This window comes from Hemicordylus capensis, chromosome 2 (assembly GCF_027244095.1).
Source record: "Hemicordylus capensis ecotype Gifberg chromosome 2, rHemCap1.1.pri, whole genome shotgun sequence".
Classification (NCBI taxonomy): domain Eukaryota; kingdom Metazoa; phylum Chordata; class Lepidosauria; order Squamata; family Cordylidae; genus Hemicordylus; species Hemicordylus capensis.
The window spans coordinates 206,365,180-206,384,225 of NC_069658.1; the positions used below are offsets into that span (position 1 = coordinate 206,365,180).

At 51.5% G+C, this 19,046-nt stretch overlaps 2 protein-coding genes across 4 annotated transcripts; both read left to right on the forward strand.

Annotated features, from left to right (window-relative positions):
* Positions 1–549: 549 nt before the first annotated feature.
* Positions 550–7,325, forward strand: LOC128347707 (uncharacterized). 3 transcript variants are annotated; one of them, XM_053302721.1, is made up of 8 exons: positions 2,186–2,276; positions 3,109–3,156; positions 3,731–3,796; positions 5,145–5,210; positions 5,597–5,656; positions 5,925–5,990; positions 6,695–6,898; positions 7,271–7,325. In XM_053302721.1, the coding sequence occupies exons 1-7, from the start codon at positions 2,193–2,195 to the stop codon at positions 6,881–6,883; spliced, it is 579 nt and encodes a 192-aa protein (XP_053158696.1). In that variant the 5' UTR covers positions 2,186–2,192; the 3' UTR covers positions 6,884–6,898; positions 7,271–7,325. The 3 variants fall into 3 exon arrangements, with proteins under 3 accessions (XP_053158695.1, XP_053158696.1, XP_053158694.1); XM_053302720.1 differs by lacking the exons at positions 2,186–2,276; positions 7,271–7,325 and adding an exon at positions 550–722 and having other exon boundaries at positions 5,597–5,990; positions 6,695–6,890; XM_053302719.1 differs by lacking the exon at positions 7,271–7,325 and having other exon boundaries at positions 5,597–5,990; positions 6,695–6,890.
* Positions 7,326–10,891: 3,566 nt separating this feature from the next.
* LOC128347706 (uncharacterized) lies at positions 10,892–18,216 on the forward strand. Its single transcript, XM_053302718.1, has 10 exons — positions 10,892–11,022; positions 11,544–11,591; positions 12,166–12,231; positions 14,666–14,737; positions 15,113–15,196; positions 15,466–15,537; positions 16,223–16,312; positions 16,424–16,513; positions 16,625–16,723; positions 17,290–18,216. Exons 2-10 carry the CDS (start codon positions 11,577–11,579, stop codon positions 17,878–17,880), a joined length of 1,179 nt encoding a protein of 392 aa, XP_053158693.1. The 5' UTR covers positions 10,892–11,022; positions 11,544–11,576; the 3' UTR covers positions 17,881–18,216.
* Positions 18,217–19,046: the final 830 nt, after the last annotated feature.

The following is a 19,046-nucleotide window of genomic DNA, read 5'->3' on the forward strand; positions in this document are numbered from 1 at the left end:
TAACCTCAGTATCTATTCAGAGATGTGATACACAACCAGAGATCATAATGCTGTTTCATTCGGGCAACCAGGCCTCGCATTTCTTGGTTGCACGGTTTGCATTTTTGTGCAGATGCCTGGCTTACCCCCATGTACAGAAACTTTGTTAAAATATTCCCAAGAGAGGTCGCTTTTAAGCGTGCAGCCACGATAGGTGTTTCCCTTCTCAAATGCAGGATACTCTTGGAAAAGGCTTCCTCCATGTTCCTGTGGCTTGCCCAGATCTATTCCAACCTCCCCAAATCCTCTAGTCATCCCTTGGCCTTCTTTATCCCGAATCAGACACGATTCTGGGGAAGTGTACACCTGTTGCCCTGAATTACTGTACCTGGGTTCATTTTGAAATTCAAATACAGGCGCTTCAAATGCACGGTACAGATAGGAAGTGTGATGCTGTACCTGGGTAACAGATTGAGGAACACAGGAAGCTGCCATATACTGAGTCAGACCCTCTAGCTCAGCATTGCCTTCACAAACTGGCAGCGGCTTCTCCAAGGTGGCCGGCAGGAATCTCTCTCAGCCCGATCTTGGAGATGCTGCCGGGGAGGGAACTGGGAACCTTCCGCTCTTCCCAGAGGGGCTCCATCCACTCATTGTACATGGCACCTATGTGTACACTAATTGTACAATTGTTGAACATAACGTGTGAATGGACCCACAAGGTCACAGAATATAATTAAGAGGTATGATTAACACTCATGATGATGATATCTTTGACCTATGTTCTTTACAAATAAAAAAATAAGTAAATAAAATAAAAAATAAAATCTCATTTAAATTTTAAAAATCTGGATTAAATATATATATATATATATCATTGGTTTCTATGTACTTCATCAGTTTTGAAAAATTAAGCCATAGTGATCACAGACCTGACAGAGAATTTATGCTGAAGATCTCTCCTTCCAATACTACTATCAGTCACCAAAGTTAAAAAAAAATATTATAATAACCAGCCAACAGCAAACAAAACCAAACTTGGTATAATTAAGGACTAATTAAGGAGAGGTGCAACTACTGGAATATTTTGGGCTTGCCTGGACAATTAATGGGAAATATAGATTGCAGCTCTAGTGAGTTTAGGTCAACGTTCCTCTCCAGTGGTGGGGTTTATTCAGGGCCGGATGAGGCCATGCGGAGGCCCTAAACTAGGCCAAGCCTCATGGGTCACCCTTAGCATTACACCACACACAGACCATTAAAATGGGGGGGGGGATGCCTTATTTTTACTTGGCCAAATTGCAACGCAAAGCTACTCATCTACCGAAAACAGTGATCTTGCAGTAAGCCTGTTTGCACTAGAAAATGCCTGATGTGAAGCTCGAACCGTAATCTTTGGGTTGCTGTTGTTTTAATCCAGAGCTCCCTCCTCATGTGAGGCCCTGTCAGGGCTGAGGGAGCTTGCTTAGTAATAATCAACAAGCTAATTACTCAGTGAGTGATTAATAAGTTGGCATAGCTTGTGCATGAATCTGGCATGAGGCTTCTTGAACAGGCCTCCTCAGCTCACTGGGGTCTGCTGTTCCCTGAAGGGAAAGACCTTATTTTTCGGATTTATAATACATAATTTGATTACGTGTGTGTGTGTGTGTGAGATCAATTTTCTCTCCCATCAAATTATAATCAGCCTCAGCTGGATGGCACAGCAATTAAAGTCACACACTGTTAATTTTTTTACAATTAACTTATTTGTTACATTTCTATACCGCCTCAAACTCACATCTCTGGACTTTTGGTGGGGGGGGCACCCCTGGGCAGATGTTGGCCTACAACTCCCATAATCCCTGGCTACTGGCCACACTGGCTGGGGATTCTGGGAGTTGCAGTCCAAAAATAGCTCCGGGGGGGTGGGGCTAAGTTAAGCAGGCCTGCCCTCGGCAGCCCACATGGGGAATAATAGGCCGGTCCGAGTCCCCATTATCCCCCATGGAGAACCTTCTGGAGCCCCTTGGAAGGTCCTAGAAGAGGCCATTTTAGGTCCTGCCCTCCATTTTGTTTGGGCTTTGATTTAATTCCTCCGCTGAGCTCAGGCTCTCCTGATGGGCCTCCGTTCTTCTCTCTGCTCCCTCCCGGGGGGCCAAATGGAGGCTGGGCTTCCTGCCAGCCTCGTGCCTAGATCTCCACCCCACCACTCCTCCGCGGAAGCTCGGCCCATGGGAAGCTGCCTTCTGCTGAGTCAGAGCCTCGATCCACCGAGCTCAGGGTTGTCTTCCCAGACTGGCAGCAGCTTCTCTGAGGTCGGTTGGGGCGGGGGGGGAGCAGGGCCTGGGGCACAAGAGTCACTGGAGGCCCCCTTTGGGACCCCGATGGCTGGATCTCAGATCTGGCTCAGGTGGAAGAAAGCGGGGAGGGAGTTTTTAGGTCCATCAGGAGGGAGTATTTCATGGCAGCCAGCTATACATAAAGAGTATATCAGTTCTGCATGCAATTGAATAAGTTTCATTGAAAACAACTTCAATAAACTTAACGATACTGAACAATAAAGCACTCCGTTAGCATTGTTTCAGTTGAAGGGGTGCAGCCATCAGGTGGGAGCGCTGGGAACACCACAGGGAGGATCGGGAGCAGCGGCCACACCAAGCTAGGCCCCAAAGGAGATGGCCGAGCCTGGTCCCCACCCCATTTGGGCTGCGGCTGAAGCAGATGGACCTGCCCCGGGTTACAAAAGAGGTCCTGCTCCGCCAACGGCGAGACTGCTTCTAAACCCAAGCCTTCCAAGTGGGTGGCAGAGGGAGCCCTGCCCTCCCCACAGCCTGACCGACAGCGCCCCCCCCCTGAATTAAGAGGGGCAGCCCGACCCATGACTTGGAGGGGAGACTCTGGAGTCACGCTGCCCAGACGCAAGCCCCGGGAGGGGCTCGGCCTTTCTCCTAACGGCGGCCCTCCCACTGGTGTGTCCAGTCAGAGGGGTCTCGCGGCATGCCCCACATCTCAGGGGGTGCCTCAGCTGAAGGAGCGGGGCACCGGTCTCCAAAGGTGGGGAGCGCCTGGCCCCGTGTGAGACGGGTTGGGGGGGGGAAGTGCCTCCCCAATGCAGATTCATCCACTCCCTTTTCTTTTAAATGACAGTATTACGAGGAGCAGGCGAAATTCGACGAAGAGATGGAAAGACGTAAGGTAGGCCATGGAGGTGTGGGGAGGCGGTTGCCTGTTTGGCAGCAGGATGGAGGCTTCCAGTGTTGGAAATTCTCTGCGGTGAGAGAATCCTTTTCTCATTCTAGCCGAGTGCAGAGAGGCCCAACACAGCGGAATATAGCTCGGCATGCGTGTGTGCTGAGAGTCAAGTAACTTGGAGCCAATTCATAGTTTCCAATCAATATGAAAGGCATTTATGAAGGAACTCCATTCTGGGTGGAGTCCTAGATGGATGCCCTGTCAGTCAGAAAGCCAACTCAATCCCTTTGGGACCCCGATGGCTGGATCGAAGATCTGGCTCAGGTGGAAGAAAGCGGGGAGGGAGTTTTTAGGTCATCAGGAGGGAGTATTTCATGGCGGCCAACTATACATAAAGAGGATATCAGTTTTGCATGCAATTGAATAAGTTTCATTTTAAAAAACTTCAATAAACGTAGTGATACTGAACAATAAAGCACTCCATTAGCATTGTTTCAGTTGAAGGGGTCTGGACTGAGCATGGGGTCCACTCTCACTCTCCACTCACGGCTGTTTTCCCTGCTTCTGTCCCACCCAGATCCGCCACCAGCTTGCCAGCCGCACAAAGCCTGCCATTCCTCTTCTGGCCAGCAAGCCGATGAGTGTAAGGCCCCAGATTGATTGATTACTTATTTAGTTAGTTAGTTAGTTAGTTATATAGCACTGGATTCCAAAGGCTCTAGCTGATCCACAAAACTGAAGACAAAAAGAGGCAAGATAAAAACCCCAGAAAAACAACCATGTAAAACAACTGAAAACATCCACAGCTTTCTGAAAGCCAGGCTAGAAAGATTTGTCTTCAGGGCTCCTTTAAAGGCGGGTAATGATGTTGGTTCAAGAATGGTAAAGGAGTAAGGCAAGGCTGGCTACTTTCCCCCTCTTTATTCAACTTATATGCTGAACATATACTGAGAGAAGCTGGATTGGGAGAAGATGAGCGTGCTTTGAAAGCTGGGGGAAGAAACATCAAGAACCTGAGCTACGCTGATGACACCACTCTGAGAGCTGAGAAGGCGGAGGATCTGCAAGCTCTAATAATGAAGGTCAAGGAGCCCAGTGGGAAAACGGGACTACGACTAAATGTCAAGAAGACTAAACTAATGACAACAGGGACAGCAACCAGCCTCAGAATTGAGAATGAAGACACTGAAGTGGTGGATAGTGTCTGCCTTTTAGGATCGACCGTCAACAGTCAAGGAGCCAGCAGTCAAGAAATACTCTGCAGACTAGCCCTTGGTAGGGTAGCAATGAAGGCCTCGGAAAGGATATTGAGATGCCGTGACGTGTCTACACCTACAAAGATGAGAATCATTCATTCATCTGGGTTTCTGGGGAAATCTTTGATGCTTCACCCTAATTTGGTCTTTGTCTTTCATCGAAATACACTGCATTGCGGACTTTGACCTTTCCACTTTGGGGATCAAGGATTCTGTATCCTCTAGATTCATAGCCAACAAAAATTCCCAGTTCACATCTGCAATTGAGTTTGGTCCTCTTTGCTTTGGGAATATATGCATAGGCCATTGAGCCAAACACTTTGATGTGTCTTAGGGAAGGATGCCCAGTGGGAGGCCTCTTGGAAAGATGTGGGCCAACCTGTTTCCCCCTTCTTCCCAGAAATAGTGGCCATTCCCAGGCAATGCAGAGCTGAGCCTCCCGTCACTGACCTGGGGTGTTCCCAGGCGCTCATTGTACTTGGGAAGGGCAGGTGTGCGTTCACAAGTCACCCAGAATGAAGCCCCTGCAAGCTATCCGGGAACACCCCATACACGATTCGGGTTTTTCATTGCGCACTGCTGCTTAGCCCAATTTATATCTGGGGTTTAAAAAAAAAAATCCACTCTTCCCATCGGTTTGTTTGGGCAAACTTGAACAAGCAGTAAAGCCTCGCAGCAGACCTGCGGTGAACCTGCCGTCTGGGAAAGCTCCTGGTGCTGATTCTTTCGTTGCAGATCCATCAGTGGGCCCAGCGGCACAGAAACTGGAGGCCACAGGAAGTGACCGTGCAGATTTTCCGTGTAAGTCTCCGTAAGATGTATCCCTGCCCCAAGGAGCTTACATTCTCCGGGGGAGAGCCAGTCCCTGAATTCCCAGGCAGGGCGTTGGCCAATATTTATTCCCCGGGTTCTTTCCATGAGAGATCCCAGGGACTGAGCCTCACTTTCCAAGGGGGGGGGGGAGCCTCCGTCCTTCTCTCTGCTCCCTCCCGGGGGGCCAAATGGAGGCTGGGCTTCCTGCCAGCCTCGTGCCTAGATCTCCACCCCACCACTCCTCTGCGGAACCTCGGCCCATGGGAAGCTGCCTTCTTCCGCTCAGGGTTGTCTTCCCAGACTGGAGAACAGCAGCTCCTCCGAGGTCGCAGGCAGGCCCGTGACTGGCTTGCTCTCGAACCTTTTTCTTGCAGGGCCGTGAGCAGAACTCCCAGCCACTGAGGGGCCTCCACCACCAGCTTCCCATGAGAAGTGTAAGTCTGTTGGCGGGGGGGGGGGGGTGTCAGTCCGCCCAAGGCAGGTCTCTGCCCCAAGGAGGTTGCATTCTTCCTGCCGTCAAGGGGGCCCAGTTTACAAGGGGTGGGAAAGGACAAGAGCTGTTCTTCTCCACGCCCTCGGCTGTGAACGGTCCTGGCTCTCTCGGGAGCACTGCCGAAGGGCCGATGGATCCCTTGCGGGCAGACGGGGTGTGGGCTTTATGCCACCGAGGCCCCTTGTTTTCTCTTCCCTGGTCCACGGCAGCCTCCAATGTTCCCGGGACTTCTCAAGAAGGGAAGGAAGGAGGAGAAGCCGCCCGTGAGACCTCTGGTACGAGGAGTTTCTCTTTCCATCTAGATGGGGAATTATGGAGCCTGGACCACCCAGGACAGACTAAAGAGATTGGGGGGGGGGAGGGTGCGTGCTTCTTCCCCAGACGTCCAGGGGGAAGAGCGCCTCTGACTACAGTAGAGGATGTTGCCGACTGGGGCTGTCTCTGGCCATCGAGTGGCTTGCCCAAAGAACCCTCGTCACTGGGGGGAGCTTGGAATTGGGGGTCCAAGGCAGGGACGCTGGTCTAGGATGCATTCGAGGGCGGTGCTGCTTCGGCGAATGCCAGGCAAACCTGCAGGTGGTCGCAGGCCCTCTCTCATTCCTTGGGAGCGGGAGTGGTTTGCTGGCTCTCTAGTTCTGCGAGGGGCAGCCGGGATTCCTCCTGAAGGGCTCACTGCACGGGCAGCAGCCAGCAGCCGTCCGCAGGAGTCCCAGGGGAAAGCGTAAGCGTCTTGGCCCCAGAAAAGGGGGCCCGGCTGGTGGGTGAGAGGTGGGCCTGTGGCGCTGGCCCAGGCGGAGGGGTGGTCATGCCAGGGGGACGCCCTGGGGGAACGCAGAGAGTTCCCAGGGGGCAGCTGCCCTTCGCACGTGGGAGGCTTGTCCGAGACCCAAACCACCCAGGTGGGTCCAGGTCGGGGGAGCCCCCCCGAGCAAAAGCCGACTTGGCCCGCCAGTGACAGATCTGGCTTTCACCCTTTCAGCGTGCAGCCATCAGGTGGGAGCACTGGGAGCACCACTTGGAGGATTGGGAGCAGCGGCCACACCAGCCTAAGCCGAAAAGGAGATTGCCGAGCCTGGTCCCCACCCCATTTGGGCTGCGGCCGAAACAGATGGACCTGCCTCGGGCTGCCAAAGAGGTCCTGCTCCGCCAACGGCGAGACTGCTTCTAAACCCAAGACTTCCAAGTGGGTGGCAGAGGGAGCCCTGCCCTCCCCTCGGCCTGACCGACAGGCTTTGGGAAAGGAGTGCCGAGCCCCCCCCCCCCGAATTAAGAGGGGCAGCCCGACCCATGACTTGGAGGGGAGACTCTGGAGTCACGCTGCCCAGACGCAAGCCCCGGGAGGGGCTCGGCCTTTCTCCTAACGGCGGCCCTCCCACTGGTGTGTCCAGTCAGAGGGGTCTCGTGGCATGCCCCACATCTCAGTGGGTGCCTCAGCTGAAGGAGCGGGGCACCGGTCTCCAAAGGTGGGGAGCGCCTGGCCCCGTGTGAGATGGATTGGGGGGGGAAGTGCCTCCCCAATGCAGATTCATCCACTCCCTTTTCTTTTAAATGACAGTATTACGAGGAGCAGGCGAAATTCGACGAAGAGATGGAAAGACGTAAGGTAGGCCATGGAGGTGTGGGGAGGCGGTTGCCTGTTTGGCAGCAGGATGGAGGCTTCCAGTGTTGGAAATTCTCTGTGGTGAGAGAATCCTTTTCTCATTCTAGCCGAGTGCAGAGAGGCCCAACACAGCGGAATATAGTTCGGCATGCGTGTGCGTGCTGAGAGTCAAGTGACTTGGAGCCAATTCATAGTTTCCCATCAATATGAAAGGCATTTATGAAGGACCTCCATTCTGGGTGGAGTCCTAGATGGATGCCCTGTCAGTCAGAAAGCCAACTCAATCCCTTTGGGACCCCGATGGCTGGATCGAAGATCTGGCTCAGGTGGAAGAAAGCGGGGAGGGAGTTTTTAGGTCATCAGGAGGGAGTATTTCATGGCGGCCAACTATACATAAAGAGTAGATCAGTTTTGCATGCAATTGAATAAGTTTCATTGAAAACAACTTCAATAAACGTAACGATACTGAACAATAAAGCACTCCATTAGCATTGTTTCAGTTGAAGGGGTCTGGACTGAGCATGGGGTCCACTCTCACTCTCACCGCACGGCAGCGGTTTTCCCTTCCTGCAGTCCCACCCAGCTCGGCCATCAGCTCTCGAGGCGGAAAATCTCCCCTGCCAGCAGCACAAAGCCCACCAGGCCTCTTCCAGCTACGGGAGTCATACCCTTGGCAAGGCTAAGGCCACAGATTTATGATCTCTGGTTGACCCAGCCAGGCAGGTGTGATCGACTGGTTGGTTTGATCCAGACATCGAGTCCTTCCCAAGGACCTGGGATGCCAGAATTTGATTGTCAGTTGTTATAGATATCGTCGCAGAATAGAGGCTGTTCCCAGCAAAGCTGCTTTTTGTAACGGGCTGATGGTGATTTCTGTGGCCCCTCTGGTGCTGAGGTGCTCTTCAAGGTCTTTTGGGACTGCACCCAGGGCACCAATGACCACTGGGATGATTTGGGTCTTTTTCTGCCACAGCCTTTCCATTCCAGTTTGTAGATCTTTGTATTTGGTGATTTTTCCCATTTTTCTTCTATTCTGCTATCCCCTGGGATTGCTATGTCGATTATTTTCACTTGTTTTTCTTTCTTCTCCACTACAGTTATATCTCGTGTATTGTGTGGCAGATGTTTGTCTGTTTGTAGTCGGAAGTCCCATAATATTTTTACATCTTCATTTTCTGCCACTTTTTCAATTTTATGGTGCCACCAATTCTTGGCTACAGGTAGCTTGTCTTTTTTGCAGATGTTCCAGTGTATCATCCCTGCTACCTTGTCATGCCTTTGTTTGTAGTCAGTCCATGCGATCTTTTTACAACAGCTGATTAGGTGGTCCACGGTTTCATCTGCTTCTTTACAAAGGCAGCACTTGCTGTTTGTTGTGGATTTTTCCACTTTTGCTCTTATTGCATTTGTTCTTAGTGCCTGTTCTTGTGCAGCCAGTATTAAAACCTCTGTTTCTTTCTTCAAGTTGCCATTCTTAAGTTATTGTTGTTGTTGTTGTTGTTGTTGTTGTTATTATTATTATTATTTAGTTATATAGCACTGGATTCCGAAGGCTCAGTATCACCTCACCGCTGCTTTCCCTTGCTTCTGTCCCACCCAGATCGGCCACCAGCTGCCCAAGCGGAGGCTCTCCGCCACCAGCAAAATGAATCTGGCCGTGCCTCCTCAGGGCAGCAAGCGGGCCAGGCTCCTGGAGATGGTAAGGCCTCAGATTATTATTATTATTATTATTATTATTATTATTATTATTATTATATTAGTAATATAGCACTGGATTCCAAAGGCTATAGTTATTCCGCAAAATTAAGTGGTCTCTGTAGGTCATCAGGAGGTATGCCTTTCTTGTGCACAAACAACCAAATCCTGCCAAGGAGTCAATAGATCATCATGTCCTTAATGTTAGGGGGAAATGTGTTATATACTTGTCTATTATACCTTGACCTTCCTTAATCAAATGCAGTGAAATAAAATGGGGAGCAGTAATTAACACTCTCTTCTCTTTCCCTCTCTTCTAGCTGAGGATCTGGCCTTTCCAAAGAGCCACAGCTGCGTCCTGCCAGCCTCCCAATCCCCCCGCTGAAGCCATCTGCCAAGGAAAACCAAGGGGGATTCCCACCATGTCCAACCCACATCTCACAACAACAGTTCATTTCGGGTACGATCTCTGCGCGGCCATCTGCACCTGTTCAGCCACCCGCAGGGGATTCAGGTGAGGTAAGACCACAGATCAGTCGTCTTAGCAGGGAACTGGCCCGATCGATCCCCAGCCCAGCATTCCACCAGCGGCTCTTGCTGGTTTCTACCAAGCGTTTCTCTTAGATTGAGAGCCCTTTTGGGAGGGGGACCATCTTATTTGTTTATTAGAGTGATTTGTCTATGCCAAGCACTTGGATGACTTTGTTGAGACGTGGCATAGAAATATGCGTAATAGTAGCAGATCAGAATTATTATCCAAAAAAACTGCAGGGAAGTGATGTAGAATTTCCCCAGAGGATGTCCCAGTGTCAAAAAAAAGTATCCACTCAGCTCATTTCAGTGTCAGGATGGTGCATGCAAAACATGGTCTCTGTAGGTCATCAGTATTTAATGGCAGCCATCTATATGTAAGGATTATACTAGTTTTGCATGCAACTGTATGTGTTTCATAAGAAAACTTCAAAAAAAGTCTCATTTTTAAAACCCCTTAACAATAAGCCACTAAATTAGCATTGGGTCAGTTGAAGCTGGCTGGAATTAGCATTGGGTCCACGATCAGTCTCAACTCACGGCTGCTTTCCCTTGCTTCTGTCCCACCCAGATCGGCCACCAGCTGCCCAAGAGGACACTGTCCGCCACCAGAAAAATGAATCTGGCCGTGCCTCCTCAGGGCAGCAAGCGGGCCAGGCTGTTGGAGAGGGTAAGGCCTCGGATTTATTATTCTTATTTTATAATATTAGCCCCCTCCCCGGCTGCTTTGAAGGCCCTTCTGAAGGCCCACCTGTTCCGCCAGGCATGTGCCCTGTAATATATTATTATTTTCATACTGCTGTACGCTCACTGCCTAGAGTCCTCGGAGGAGGCGGCATATAAGCACATTTTCAGAAATGAAGGAAATAAATACGAAAAGGCCAGGTTCACACGCCAAACAAACCTTGAGTCAGGGAAATACGTGGCTCACAGTGACCGGCCAGACACTCCTCTTCAGTCAGAAGCCCCTCCCAAGCGAACAGCCTCCGAGGCGTTGGGGGTGGCGGCGGCTGCCATTTGCACTCCGTCTCCTTCGAGAACGGAGGCAGGAAAGCAGAGGGGCTCACGGAAGAGCAGGACAGCCCAGGGCCTCACCAGTTTCCCTGTGCCTCCGTTCCTTGGCTTGGTGGGAGATGGTGGGTCACAGCTGGCCTGGGGAGTGATGGGGGGAACGGGGAGCAGTGTCAGCTCACGGCTGTCTTCTCTTGCTTCTGCCCCACCCTGGTCTCCCGCCAGCTCTCCAAGCGGAGGCTCTCCGCCACCAGCGGCCCGCAGCCCGCCGTCTCTCTCCCGGAGCTCAAAGGAGCCAGGCCAGACTCAAGGGAAGGCCACCGAGCAGTGGAACGGGCCCAGTCCACCCCCGGCACAGCAGCCCACCAGATCGCCTTTTGTCTCTGGAATGGGGAGCCCCCCCGAGCCAAAGCCGACTTGGCCCGCCAGTGGCAGATCTGGCTTTCCCCCTTTCAGCGTGCAGCCATCAGGTGGGAGTGCTGGGAGGAGCCGGAGCAGCAGCCACTCAAGCCCAGGGCTGGCCCAAGATGCGGCTGCCCAGCCTGGTCCCCACCCCGTTTGGGCTCAGGCCGAAGCACGTGGACCCGCCCCGGTCTTTGCTCCGCCAACGGCGAGACTGCTTCTAAACCCAAGCCTTCCAAGTGGGTGGCAGAGGGAGCCCTGCCCTCCCCACAGCCTGACCGACAGCGCCCCCCCCTGAATTAAGAGGGGCAGCCCGACCCATGACTTGGAGGGGAGACTCTGGAGTCACGCTGCCCAGACGCAAGCCCCGGGAGGGGCTCGGCCTTTCTCCTAACGGCGGCCCTCCCACTGGTGTGTCCAGTCAGAGGGGTCTCGCGGCATGCCCCACATCTCAGTGGGTGCCTCAGCGGAAGGAGTGGGGCACCGGTCTCCAAAGGTGGGGAGCGCCTGGCCCCGTGTGAGACGGGTTGGGGGGGGGAAGTGCCTCCCCAATGCAGATTCATCCACTCCCTTTTCTTTTAAATGACAGTATTACGAAGAGCAGGAAAAATTCGACGAAGAGATGGAAAGACGTAAGGTAGGCCATGGAGGTGTGGGGAGGCGGTTGCCTGTTTGGCAGCAGGATGGAGGCTTCCAGTGTTGGAAATTCCCTGCGGTGAGAGAATCCTTTTCTCAATATAGCCGAGTGCACAGAGGCCCAACACAGCGGAATATAGTTCGGCATGCGTGTGTGCTGAGAGTCAAGTAACTTGGAGCCAATTCATAGTTTCCCATCAATATGAAAGGCATTTATGAAGGACCTCCATTCTGGGTGGAGTCCTAGATGGATGCCCTGTCAGTCAGAAAGCCAACTCAATCCCTTTGGGACCCCGATGGCTGGATCGAAGATCTGGCTCAGGTGGAAGAAAGCGGGGAGGGAGTTTTTAGGTCATCAGGAGGGAGTATTTCATGGCGGCCAACTATACATAAAGAGTAGATCAGTTTTGCATGCAACTGAATAAGTTTCATTGAAAACAACTTCAATAAACGTAACGATACTGAACAATAAAGCACTCCATTAGCATTGTTTCAGTTGAAGGGGTCTGGACTGAGCATGGGGTCCACTCTCACTCTCCACTCATGGCTGTTTTCCCTGCTTCTGTCCCACCCAGATCCGCCACCAGCTTGCCAGCCGCACAAAGCCTGCCATTCCTCTTCCGGCCAGCAAGCCGATGAGTGTAAGGCCCCAGATTGATTGATTACTTATTTAGTTAGTTAGTTAGTTAGTTAGTTATATAGCACTGGATTCCAAAGGCTCTAGCTGATCCACAAAACTGAAGACAAAAAGAGGCAAGATAAAAACGCCAGAAAAACAACCATGTACAGTAAAACAACTGAAAACATCCACAGCTTTCTGAAAGCCAGGCTAGAAAGATTTGTCTTCAGGGCTCCTTTAAAGGCGGGTAATGATGTTGGTTCCAGACTGGTAAAGGAGTAAGGCAAGGCTGGCTACTTTCCCCCGCTTTATTCAACTTATATGCTGAACATATACTGAGAGAAGCTGGATTGGGAGAAGATGAGCGTGCTTTGAAAGCTGGGGGAAGAAACATCAAGAACCTGAGCTACGCTGATGACACCACTCTGAGAGCTGAGAAGGCGGAGGATCTGCAAGCTCTAATAATGAAGGTCAAGGAGCCCAGTGGGAAAATGGGACTACGACTAAATGTCAAGAAGACTAAACTAATGACAACAGGGACAGCAACCAGCCTCAGAATTGAGAATGAAGACACTGAAGTGGTGGATAGTGTCTGCCTTTTAGGATCGACCGTCAACAGTCAAGGAGCCAGCAGTCAAGAAATACTCCGCAGACTAGCCCTTGGTAGGGTAGCAATGAAGGCCTCGGAAAGGATATTGAGATGCCGTGACGTGTCTACACCTACAAAGATGAGAATCGTTCGGACTGTGGTTTTTCCCGTGACGCTCTATGGATGCGAAAGCTGGACTTTGAAGAAGGAAGATAGAAAAAGTATTGACGCTTTTGAACTTGGGTGCTGGAGAAGACTTTTGAGGAGACCCTGGACAGCCAGGAAAACAAACCAATGGATCCTAGAACAAGTCAATCCAGAATTTCCACTCGAGGCACAAATGACCAGGCTCAAACTCTCATATTTCGGACACATGATGCAAAGACCCAGCTCCCTTGAGAAGTCCATAATGCTGGGAAAAGTGGAAGGCAAGAGAAGAAGAGGATGACCAGCAGCAAGTTGGATGGACTTGATGACGACAGCCATGAATGAACCACTGAGAGACCTTCAAGGCCAAGTGGAAGACAAGTCACCACCCTGGAGAGAATCTATCTATGTGCTTACTAAGAGTCGACACCAACTTGACGGCACTTAATCAATCAATCAATCAATCAATCAATGATGTTGAATCATGAATGAATGGCTATAGGGAGGGCATTCCAGAGCCCAGCCCAGGAGCCACCACAGAGAAGGCCTGAGCTGGTGAGCTGGCAGCATCCGGAGAAGGACCTCTCTCAATGGCCTCCATGTCCAGTGGGGATCATGCAGAAGGAGGCGCTCTCCCAGGTCACTCGCTAACTCCCAACTCACTCGGAAGAGGACTCTTCTTTGGAGGGAGCTGGCCCAACTCACCGCCAGCACAGCAACCCGCCAGGGCCTGTTGCTGGCTTCTCCCGAGAGTTTCCCTTTAGATTAGGAGGCATTTCGGGACAGGGAACCATCTTGTTTGTGGATTAGAATGATTAGTTTATGCCAAGCCCTTTGAGGACATGGTTGATAAGTGGCACAGAAATATTCCTAATAGTAGCAGATTTGGCCACCGCGCTACGGTCCAGATCACCTTTTGTTTCTGGAATGGGGAGCCCCCCGAGCAAAAGCTGACTTGGCCCACCAGTGACAGATCTGGCTTTCACCCTTTCAGCGTGCAGCCATCAGGTGGGAGTGCTGGGAGGAGCAGGAGCAGCAGCAAGCTCAGCACAGCAGGCCAAAGAGGAGATTGCCGAGACTTTCCCCCACATCTTTCGGCCTCAGGCCCAAGCAGCCAAGGGTATCTGTAGAAAATTGGGAAGTCTGATAATCAGAATTATTATCCAAAAAACTGCAGGAAAATGAGGAAAATGTTCCCTGAGGATATCCCTGTGTCAAAGAAAGGAGTACATTCAGTTCAGTGGCAGGTTGGTGCATGCGAAACTTGGTCTCTGTAGGTGTGATCAGGAGGAAGTATTCAATGGCAGCCACCTATACTGTATGTAAGGATTATATTAGTTTTGCATGCAACTGTATGTGTTTCATGAGAAAACTTCAAAAAAAGTATCATTTTTTAAAAAGAAAAAACCCTTAAAAAAGCATTAAACTAGCATTGGGTCAGTTGAAGATGTAGGCATAGGAGAAAGAAAACACAAAAGCAAGAAACCACCCCATGGGGAGCTTTTCTGAAGGTAGTTTGGGGAGGGGGAGTCGCCCAAACTCAGTTCAGAGTTAGGTCCACAGCGAGCTCCCTCTGCATCCCAGGAAGCCGGTCCTCCAAGTCCCGAATGCCTCTGCCTAGAAGAGGCTTTGGGGCTTCGTTGGATGTTGCCTTGGTGCCATGAAGTCTCATCTTAAGCCTGTCTTCCCTTTCTTCTGTCCCACCCACCACATCTCACAGAAACAGGTGGATTCGGGACAGAACTCCAGGAGGCCACCAGTTCAGAAACCCCACACAGGGGATTTGGACGAGGTAAGACCACAGATCAGTCTTCTTAGCAGGGAACTGGCCCCAGCACAGCATCCCACCAGTGAGTGGCCCTTGCTGGTTTCTACCTAGCCTTTCCCTTCAGAAGATGAGCCCTTTGGGGAGAGGGAACCAGCGGCTGCAATTTTTAGGTCATCAGGAGGAAGTATTTAATGGCAGCCATTTATATATATATATCAGTTTGGCATGCAATTGAATAAGTTTCATTTAAAAAAACCTTCCATAAAGTGTCATTTTTAGGAACCCTTAACAATAATGCACTAAATTAGCATTGTTTCAGTTGAAGCTGACTGGAATTCGCATCGGGTCCACCATCACTATCAACTCATGGCTGTTTTCCCTTGCTTCTGTCCCACCCAGCTCCGCCGCCTGCGCGCCAAGGTGAAAGCCTCTGTTGAGCGCACTAAGAAGCCCGCAGGCAAGCAGGACAAACCCTTGGGAAAGGTCAGACCACAGATTTATTATTATTATTATTTTATTAGTTATATAGGAGCTTTTCTGAAGGTAGTTTGGGGAGGGGGAGTCGCCCAAACTCAGTTCAGAGTCAGGTCCACGGTCAGCTCCCTCTGCATCCCGGGAAGCCGGTCCTCCAAATCCCGAATGCCTCTGCCTAGAAGAGGCTCTGGGGCTTCGTTGGATGTTGCCTTGGTGCCATGAAGTCTCATCTGAAGCCTGTCTTCCCTTGCTTCTGTCCCACCCACCACATCTCACAGAAACAGGTGGTTTCGGGACAGAACTCCAGGAGGCCACCAGTTCAGCGACCCCACACAGGGGATTCGGATGAGGTAAGACCACAGATCAGTCTTCTTAGCTGGAAACTGGCCCCAGCACAGCATCCCACCAGTGAGTGGCCCTTGCTGGTTTCTACCGAGCATCTCTCTTAGATTGAGAGCCCTTTTGGGAGAGGGGACCATCTTATTTGTTTATTAGAGTGATTTGTCTATGCCAAGCACTTTGAGGACTTTGTTGAGACGTGGCATAGAAATATGCGTGATAGTAGCAGATCAGCTATCTGTCGATAATTGGGTATTCTGATTATCAGAATTATTATTTTAAAAAACTGCAGGAAAAGTATTTTAATTCCCCCTGAGGACATCCCAGTGTCCAAAAAAGAGAGAGCAGTACATCCAGCTCATTTCAGTGGCAGGATGGTGCATGCAAAACTTGGTCTCTGTAGGTGGGATCAGGAGGCAGTATTTAATGGCAGCCATCTATATGTAAGGATTATATCAGTTTTGCATGCGACTGAATAAGTTTCATGGGAAAAAACTTCAAGAAAGTATAATTTTGAACAAATATCATAAGTATCATAATCGAACAAGTATCATAATCAAACAAATAAATTTTTAAGAACCCTTAACAATAGAGCACTAAATTAGCATTGTTTCAGTTGAAGCTGACTGGAATTCGCATTGGGTCCACGATCAGTCTCCCCTCACGGCGGTTTTCCCTTGCTTCTGTCCCACCCAGCTCTGCCATCAGCTCTCCAAGCTCGCCATCTCCCCTGCCGGCAGCAGGACAGTGGCCATGCCACCCACGGGAGGCACCCCCTTGGCAAGGGTAAGGCCACAGATTTATTATCATAATTATTATTATTTAGTTCTATAGCACTGGATTCCGAAGGCTCAGTATCACCTCACGGCTGCTTTCCCTTGCTTCTGTCCCACCCAGCTCTGCCATCAGCTCTCCAAGCTCGCCATCTCCCCTGCCGGCAGCAGGACAGTGGCCATGCCACCCACGGAAGGCACCCCCTTGGCAAGGGTAAGGCCACAGATTTATTATCATAATTATTATTATTTAGTTCTATAGCACTGGATTCCAAAGGCTCAGTATCACCTCACGGCTGCTTTCCCTTGCTTCTGTCCCACCCAGATCGGCCACCAGCTGCCCAAGAGGACGCTGTCTGCCACCAGCCAAATGAATCCGGCCGTGCCTCCTCAGGGCAGCAAGCGGGCCAGGCTGTTGGAGAGGGTAAGGCCTCGGATTTATTATTCTTATTTTATAATATTAGCCCCCTCCCCGGCTGCTTTGAAGGCCCTTCTGAAGGCCCACCTGTTCCGCCAGGCATGTGCCCTGTAATATATTATTATTTTCATACTGCTGTACGCTCACTGCCTAGAGTCCTCGGAGGAGGCGGCATATAAGCACATTTTCAGAAATGAAGGAAATAAATACGAAAAGGCCAGGTTCACACGCCAAACAAACCTCGAGTCAGGGAAATACGTGGCTCACAGTGACCGGCCAGACACCCCTCTTCAGTCAGAAGCCCCTCCCAAGCGAACAGCCTCCGAGGCGTTGGGGGTGGCGGCGGCTGCCATTTGCACTCCGTCTCCTTCGAGAACGGAGGCAGGAAAGCAGAGGGGCTCACGGAAGAGCAGGACAGCCCAGGGCCTCACCAGTTCCCCTGTGCCTCTGTTCCTTGGCTTGGTGGGAGATGGTGGGTCACAGCTGGCCTGGGGAGTGATGGGGGGAACGGTGAGCAGTGTCAGCTCACGGCTGTCTTCTCTTGCTTCTGCCCCACCCTGATCTCCGGCCAGCTCTCCAAGCGGAGGCTCTCCGCCACCAGCGGCCCGCAGCCCGCCGTCTCTCTCCCGGAGCTCAAAGGAGCCAGGCCAGACTCAAGGGAAGGCCACCGAGCAGTGGAACGGGCCCAGTCCACCCCCGGCACAGCAGCCCACCAGATCGCCTTTTGTCTCTGGAATGGGGAGCCCCCCCGAGCCAAAGCCGACTTGGCCCGCCAGTGGCAGAGCCGGCTTTCCCCCTTTCAGCGTGCAGCCATCAGGTGGGAGTGCTGGGAGGAGCCGGAGCAGCAGCCACTCAAGCCCAGGGCTGGCCCAAGATGCGGCTGCCCAGCCTGGTCCCCACCCCGTTTGGGCTCAGGCCGAAGCACGTGGACCCGCCCCGGTCTTTGCTCCGCCAGCGGCGAGACTGCTTCTAGACCCAGGCCTTCCAAGTGGGTGGCTGAGGGAGCCCTGCCCTCCCCTCAGCCTGACCGACAGGCTTTGGGAAAGGAGTGCCGAGCCCCCCCCCGAATTAAGAGGGGCAGCCCAACCCATGACTTGGAGGGGAGACTCTGGAGTCACGCTGCCCAGACGCAAGCCCCAGGAGGGGGTCGGCCTTTCTCCTAACGGCGGCCCTCCCACTGGTGTGTCCAGTCAGAGGGGTCTCGCGGCATGCCCCCCATCTCAGTGGGTGCCTCAGCTGAAGGAGCGGGGCACCGGTCTCCAAAGGTGGGGAGCGCCTGGCCCCGTGTGAGACGGGTGGGGGGGGAAGTGCCTCCCCAATGCAGATTCATCCACTCCCTTTTCTTTCAAACGGACCTGGAGAAATCCGAAGAGCACATCGAGAGACGTAAGGAGGCTTCCAGAAGGATATCTGACGCCTCCAGGGATGTCCCGAGAGACGGGGACGGCTCTCGGGGATCTGGCGCCCAGATGCAACACTCTGTTGAGCGCCCTTATTTCACGTGAAAAATAAAAATTCGAACTACGATGAGTGTGTATTCAAAATTTCACACACAACGATTTTGTGTAATTGTGTACATAACATTGTATATAACATCATTATGTATTTTTATTATTATTTCTATTTTATTATTATTTTGCATTTATATCCCGCTCTTTGTCCAAGGAGCCCAGAGTGGTGTACTGCATACTTAGGTTTCTCCTTCCAACAGCCCTGTGAAGTAGGCTAGGCTGAGAGAGAAGTGACTGGCCCAGCGTCACCCAGCAAGTCTCATGGCTGAATGGGGATTCGAACTCGGGTCTCCCCTGTCCTAATGGGTTTCAGGCAGATTGGGTGGAAGATACTGCATGGGACGGAAGTCTTAGGAAGAAGGCGGAAGATGGAGTCAGAGCTGAAGGAGGAAAGGCAGGCAAAGAGCTACGGTGCCTGTTCCCTTTCAGGAAGCCCGTTTACCAGGGAAGAAGAGAGTCATTGCTGGCTAGATCCTGATGCCCTGGGGAATGGCTACCCAGTTTTAATAGTTAATTTGTTTTAATTGTTTATCATGTTGTGAATCGCCCTGAGCCATTTTGGAAGGGCGGTATATAAATCTAATAAATAAGTAAATGAAATGCAATAGAGAGACCCGATTGAGGACTGCAAGAATTCAAGCAAGCCATCAGGGAACAGCAGGCAAGCCTGTTGGAAAAATCCCAGGCTGCAGAATCCATCCCAGCTGCCCGAAGGCAGGCCTGGCTGAGATCCGTCCAAGGCCTGTGGCATTTAAAGGGAGAGCACACCTTCGTTTTCATCCGCTTCTGTGATGGCCACTTGAAAGGACAATTAGGGG

Excerpts from the sequence above, each read along its gene's own strand:
- LOC128347707 (XM_053302719.1), top strand. The coding sequence starts at position 2,193 with ATGGGAAGCTGCCTTCTGCTGAGTCAGAGCCTCGATCCACCGAGCTCA. Across the intron at positions 2,277-3,108 it reads CTGGCAGCAGCTTCTCTGAG|TATTACGAGGAGCAGGCGAA; the intron begins GTCGGTTGGGGC and ends TTTAAATGACAG. Across the intron at positions 5,991-6,694 it reads AGCCGCCCGTGAGACCTCTG|CGTGCAGCCATCAGGTGGGA; the intron begins GTACGAGGAGTT and ends TCACCCTTTCAG.
- LOC128347706 (XM_053302718.1), top strand. Across the intron at positions 15,538-16,222 it reads ACACAGGGGATTCGGATGAG|CTCTGCCATCAGCTCTCCAA; the intron begins GTAAGACCACAG and ends TGTCCCACCCAG. Across the intron at positions 16,313-16,423 it reads GAGGCACCCCCTTGGCAAGG|CTCTGCCATCAGCTCTCCAA; the intron begins GTAAGGCCACAG and ends TGTCCCACCCAG.